General features: G+C 45.5%; 1 protein-coding gene across 1 annotated transcript in view; it reads right to left on the minus strand.

Moving 5' to 3' along the window:
• LOC107666706 (methyl-CpG-binding domain protein 5-like) overlaps positions 1–7,500 on the minus strand; it is a 30,354-nt gene that overhangs the window by 18,772 nt on the left and 4,082 nt on the right. The window contains exons 2-3 of the mRNA XM_016458127.1: positions 1,219–1,727; positions 591–693 (exon numbers count right to left, since the gene is read on the minus strand). Coding sequence (XP_016313613.1) covers positions 591–693; positions 1,219–1,325 — 210 coding nt within the window. The 5' untranslated portion in view covers positions 1,326–1,727. The remainder of the gene's footprint in view (positions 1–590; positions 694–1,218; positions 1,728–7,500) is intronic.

Below are 7,500 nucleotides of genomic sequence, written 5' to 3' on the forward strand. Positions count from 1 at the left end.
AGTGCTTGTTGTTTGTCATTTCTCCGATCCCAAATGCAGACATGGTTTTATGTTTACGCGGCGAGATGCAACGCAATGCGTTAAAAGACAGTATAAGTCATTATAATCCATAATTATGTTTTTGTCTCGTCGCTCCGGCTGGACAGGGCATCATCACAGTATGGTGAGGGGCGTAACATTTCCGTCACACGCTTGAGGTATTCGGCCAATCACAACGCACTGGATAGCTGGCCAATCACAGCACACCTTGCTTTTCAGACCGATGAGCTTTGTAAAAATTGACGCGTTTCAGAAAGGCGGGGCATAGAGGAGAAACAATAATGTACAGTATGTGGAAAATAATGTGTTTTTTTAACCTTAAACCGCATAAACACATTTCATTACACCAAATACACAAAATAATGTTCTTTTTAGCAACATCATATGACCCATTTAAACAAGTGACAAAAATGCATCTTGAATAATTCTCACAATAAAATACAGCACAGTGATTTATCCTGCACATCAGCACTATCATCAATGACAACATGGCTTTTGGAAAGAAATTTGGCTTTTGTGTGAAATGGGCAGCATTACGTCGGAGTACTGACCTTGTGGAGGACGAGAGGACACTCCAGACCACACTTACACGTGCCATCGGTCAGCAGGTACGACTTCAGCTGCTCGAGGCAGGACAGCACTGATCCACTCGGACTAAAAACACACACACCAAAGGATCACAATTACAGTAAAATAATGTTAGACACTTTCTACAAATAATTGCCTGTGTCTGGAGAACCACATGAAATGCTCCAGACGAGGGCAGCTGGTTTGGGTTGGTAACTTATCAGGAACCGTCGAGCCTCGCTGATGTGAGCGATTCAAAACCATCACACTGAACACCTGATGTTGATCTGGGATGCATTTTTCTCCCTACTTTTTGCAGCGATGCGCATGCAGAACCATCCGTATGTAAACAGGACCAAATCACATCGCGTCTTAGCGTTTTTGTGTCAGCTGCAGTTTCACCGAATCTCATAAATGATGCTGCGAGTGACACGCCACCTAAACTAAACTTAAGCTGAACAATGCCACTGTCGCACTGACGAAGACATATTTTAATTAGAAATAATGCAAAATAGTGATTCACGGCTGTTAGGAAATGTTTATGGATGGTTAATTTCGGCAGGAATGAATGTGGACCCTGGCGATGCATGTTCAGACAGAGCAGGTCCATACCTGATATACAGGACCCCCGAGGCCTCCACCTTGCGCTGCCAGCCGATGGGCACCTGGGCGAGCTGACCTCCGCCCTCAGCACCCTCCCTCTCTTTTCCTCCATTCATTTTTCTGGATCAGTGCAAAACTGCTGGTGAGAGATCACACGCTCTTCTCTGTCCCGACACAATGTCTCATTCTGACGCTCAGAAGAGAGAAGACGAGCACAACAGGACCGCAGCGAGACACTCACAGCGCAGCCCAGAGAAAGGGCCGCATTACTTTGCCACTCGATGCAGACAGGAACTCTGCCGCTAGTGTCTGAGCAATCAAAGCCATGAGAAAAGAGTCTGAAAGCGCTTCCAATCTGGACATAAAAGCACCTCAAATAAACACATGGAAAGAGTTGCAGCTCCCAGCAGGCCGAGGGTCAGGCGTGGCGTGTTCACAGCAGACAGCGCACCTCACGATCTGCAGACGCACTGCTCATCATGGACCGTTCAGATGCAGCTCTCGCAAACTCATGGTTCCTAAAGAGAGAAAGAGAATATTATAATCTGACCACTTCTGGAAATACGGGAGTCGAGATCGGAGCTTTCGTCCACAAACACCTCTAGTTTCCAGATTCTTTACAGTCGCTCTGACGCAAACTCGCATCATTCACAGCAAACCTTTATTATGCGAAAACTACAGCGCGCCACTACTCTACATATAATGTAATAAATACATAATGATCTGTAAACGGAAGATTTCACCCAAACGCAGCTGTAAGTCAAACACTGATCACACCTTGCAAACCTCAAAATGAAACTCCAAGGAACAAAATGCCCTCTCGTCAAATGTTAAAATTAAAAACTAAATAAATGTTTGTCTAATTAGGGCTGCACGCTACATTGTTTCAGCATCGATATCGCGATGTGCGCATCCGCAATAGTCACATCGCAGGACGTGCGATGTTTAGTATACTGATCATTATATTTATACGGATCGTTTTCTTTGCTCACACAGAGATGCCGTGTCTACAGCTAAAGCCGTTCTACACTGGACACAACAGAGCTGCAAATCATTTGATCTTTGTGTCAGTGCCTCATAAACAGAACACATCAGTTTACCGTCGGGGATTTGTCGTGCACCGCATCCAGAGTAGACAGCTTCACTGATTATAATGGGTTCTGTAGTATTCTGTCGTCCGGTGTAGACACGCAGATGCACATGAACACTGAATTCTGTTCATTTCTGCGTCTATTTGTGCCTGAAATGGCACATACGCACAAAATTATGGCAAAATGCATGTCTCTGCAAGTATGCTTGTAAACAGTTGCTTATGGCTTAGGTGAAGGAAAACCACAGAGAAAGAAAATGGATGTGTAACACTATATTGGTTCACAGCAGTTTAATATTCCTGTTGCTTTCTGTGTCATGTTAATCAAAAAAACACAATCACTTTTGCAGCTTTAACACAGATTTATTAGATTTTATTTATACAGTGAAGAGAAGACTATGCAGTTATTTTACATTTGATTATTCAATTTCTGTACCTGAATACTGTTAGACTAACCTGAAAAATGTAACGCACTGTTCATTTCATTTCTATCTTTGTTCTATTATATTTATCTATGCTTGTAATTTGTTTATTTTCTATGCTGATTTACTCACCTACAAAATCACCCCAATCATTGATTTTTTCCCCCAAATAGAGCTATTCAAGTCATCTAGTGATTTTTTTTTTTATATCGCAGAAAAACAAAATATCGCAATGTGAGTTTTTTCCAATAGCATGCAGCCCTACTGTCAAACACACATTCTCTCTTTTTTGCCCTTGTTTAGATGCAGCAGTTGGACTTGGCACAGATGGAGCACAGAGATGCAAATTTGGCAGCGCTGGCAGCCCCGGGGCCACGTAAGAGGAAACCTCTGGAGGCTCCCGGCTCAGGGGCCAACCAGGTACCTGCACATGTCCATACAGTCGCCTCTGTTGTGAGTTATCCTGTGTACTGTCTTAATACTTCATTCTGTGCAGATGTGCAGGAAATGTTTACATATGTGTTCAAAATCAATCACATATATAAACAGTCTGGAGTACAGAGCATTTGGTCATTTTTAAATTTCTGGCTCTTACCTCACAAATATAAAGCACTGTTTATTTCATTTGTTTCTTTGTTCAATCTATGCTTGTAATTTGTTTATATTCTATGCTGTTTACTCATTTACTCACCTACAATATCACCCCAATCATTGATTATTTTTCTCCAAATAGAGCTATTCAAGTCATCTGGTGATTTTTTTTCATATCGAAATATATATTGCAGAAAAACAAAATAGCGCAAATTTTATGAGTTTTTTCCAATATCGTGTAGCCCTAACTCTAATGTCTAATGAAAGAATCAAATCAAATCAAATCAAATCAGAATTACTTTAGCAGACATGCTAACAATCTCACAGGTCATCTTCAGAGGTCATGCGGCCTAAACCGCCAACCAGACATCATCAAATCATCCGCATAAAGAACATAAAGACACATTTCTCACACTCAGGAGAAGGATCTGCGTCCAGTAAAGACACGAGGAGCTCTGAATAACTCCATTCAGAACTGATTTCTCATTAAATTAACTGTAAATTAAAGGTAGAAGTTACAATAATCTTCTTCCATGATTGTGTTATTTACTTCAAGAAGCACTTCATGATATAGCGCGGATGTACTTTATCCAGTGAATGACTCGATCAACTAAAGGAGAATCATCAAGCGCTCTTCAGTCAATCACTGTACAGTGACCCGCGTACACTAAACAACACACAGGTCAGCACTGTGACTGACAGCTGAGATCCACCAATGAAAGATGAAATCAGAATATACAGGTTCTGCACAGCAGGCCTTTATAATGTGAACGCGTCAGCACGGGTTCAAGAAAGATTAAAAAAATCATGGATGAATTTCAGTGATTTTAATAAGAGCTCTTCTATTCTGAAGCACAAACATCATGAACTCAGACGTGTGTCACGCTGGGCATTCTGGACTGGCTTAGGTGAGCGTATGAGATCTGGACTCACTCCCGAGCACCAGCAGTGTGAACCGGTGTGAGTCCAGATCACACAATCCTCAGCTGCACAGACAGAGACACGGCCGGACTACAAGAAGATCACTGTGTCACTGTGTTGCTGACTCACGACAGGACTGAAGGAGCGGCACACACACACAAATAAACACACACACTCAAACTTACACTGTCACACACGCGCACACACTGTCACACACACACTCACACTGTCACACACACTCACACTGTCACACACACTCACACACACTCACACACTGTCACACACACAGTCGCACACACATACACTCACACTGTCACACACACACACACACACACACACACACACACTCTCACACTCTCTCACACACGCACGTGCACTCTCACACACACACTCTCACACACGCACGTGCACTCTCACACACACACTCTCTCACACACACGTGCACTCTCACACACACACACTCTCACACACGCACGTGCACTCTCACACACACACACTCTCTCACACACGCGCGTGCACTCTCACACACACACACACACACACTCATTCTCACACACACACACACTCTCTCACACACGCACGCGCACTCTCACACAAACACACATGCACTCTCACACACACCCACACACTCATTCTTACACACACACACTCTCTCACACACGCACACTCTCTCAAACACACGTGCACTCACACACACACCCACACACTCATTCTTACACACACACACTCTGTCAAACACACGTGCACTCGCACACACCCACACACTCATTCTCACACACACACTCTCTCACACACGCACGTGCACTCTCACACACACCCACACACTCATTCTTACACACACACACTCTGTCACACGTGCACTCGCACACACCCACACACTCACTCTCACACACACACTCTCTCACACACGCACGTGCACTCTCACACACACCCACACACTCATTCTTACACACACACACACTCTCACACACGCACACTCTCTCACACACACACTCTCTCAAACACACGTGCACTCACACACACACCCACACACTCATTCTTACACACACACACACTCTGTCACACGTGCACTCGCACACACCCACACACTCATTCTCACACACACACTCTCTCACACACGCACGTGCACTCTCACACACACCCACACACTCATTCTTACACACAGACACTCACACACACACACACTCTCTCAAACACACGTGCACTCACACACACGCGGGTGGCTATATCCACCGAATGTGGCTGTTGCTCTGACATAAGTCTGGGGGTCAGTGATGATATCCTCGGAGACCCTCACACTCTCAGAGTTAGACCGGGCCCACTCCAGTGATGCTCCAGTTCTTACACAGAGATCATGCAGGTCCGGCCAGTCTGACCAGACACCAAAACCAGCAGAGTGAGTGTCCAGTTTCCCGCTGGGTTGAAGCCAAGGAAGTGGGGCTCTGACTCCCTGCAAACGGCAGCTTGCGTCTCCTGAGGTCCAGGAACAGGGAGGATCGAGCCAGCTCCCTAACATCTTTGTCATCATTATTCAGCATGTTCAGAAGGTGGGAAATCCGCATGCTGAATCCATATCATGTTTGGTACCCCCAGTCCTCCTTCCCATTGGGGATGAAAAATAATGTCACGAGTGCTATGTGTATTTAGTTCAAACCACTTTTGCACTAAGCTCACTGTTTTGTTATTCATTTCGCTCAGCACTTTCTGCTGGATATGAACGTTGGAGAACAGATGTTGTACTTTAGACAGTGCCACCTGTCTAATAGCCTCCAGCTTCATAATCAGTGGCAGTGGACATTTATCAATCAAGTCCAGCCTGCATGTGACAAGATGATGTTTACTTGCTCTTTCCATTCTCCTGCAATATTAATTTTATGTCCAAGATAAGTGTATGTCTCGTGAAGAGAATATACACGTATAGGTTTTGTTGCTACTGTAAACACTGGACATTTATCAGATTTTGAGCGGTACCATCTGTTTCCTCCACTCCTCCTCTCATACAGAACAGCACATTTTGTGACCTTAATCTCCAGGCCTGACCATTTCAGAAAAACATCTGTTCTGGCTAGCATGTTTTTAATTACGCTCTCTTCTCTGGAGGCAATCTGGACATAATCTGCATAGCCCTGTACTAGGATAGGAGATATCACACGTGCACTCTCACACACTCTCTCACACACACAGACACACTCTCTCAAACACACGTGCACTCACAAACACACCCACACTCATTCTCACACACACACACACACACTCTCTCACACACGCACGTGCACTCTCACACACGCACGTGCACTCTCACACATACACACTCACACACTCTCTCACACACGCACGTGCTCTCTCACACATACACACTCTCACACTCTCTCACACACGCACGTGCTCTCTCACACATACACACTCTCACACTCTCTCACACACGCACGTGCTCTCTCACACATACACACTCTCACACTCTCTCACACACGCACGTGCTCTCTCACACATACACACTCTCACACTCTCTCACACACGCACGTGCTCTCTCACACATACACACTCTCACACTCTCTCACACACGCACGTGCTCTCTCACACATACACACTCTCACACTCTCTCACACACGCACGTGCTCTCTCACACATACACACTCTCACACTCTCTCACACACGCACGTGCTCTCTCACACATACACACTCTCACACTCTCTCACACACGCACGTGCTCTCTCACACATACACACTCTCACACTCTCTCACACACGCACGTGCTCTCTCACACATACACACTCTCACACTCTCTCACACACGCACGTGCTCTCTCACACATACACACTCTCACACTCTCTCACACACGCACGTGCTCTCTCACACATACACACTCTCACACTCTCTCACACACGCACGTGCTCTCTCACACATACACACTCTCACACTCTCTCACACACGCACGTGCTCTCTCACACATACACACTCTCACACTCTCTCACACACGCACGTGCTCTCTCACACATACACACTCTCACACTCTCTCACACACGCACGTGCTCTCTCACACATACACACTCTCACACTCTCTCACACACGCACGTGCTCTCTCACACATACACACTCTCACACTCTCTCACACACGCACGTGCTCTCTCACACATACACACTCTCACACTCTCTCACACACGCACGTGCTCTCTCACACATACACACTCTCACACTCTCTCACACACGCACGTGCTCTCTCACACATACACACTCTCACACTCTCTCACACACGCACGTGCTCTCTCA

Source organism: Sinocyclocheilus anshuiensis, unplaced genomic scaffold (genome assembly GCF_001515605.1).
Source record: "Sinocyclocheilus anshuiensis isolate Anshui unplaced genomic scaffold, SAMN03320099.WGS_v1.1 scaffold91, whole genome shotgun sequence".
In the NCBI taxonomy this organism is placed as follows: Eukaryota; Metazoa; Chordata; class Actinopteri; order Cypriniformes; family Cyprinidae; genus Sinocyclocheilus; species Sinocyclocheilus anshuiensis.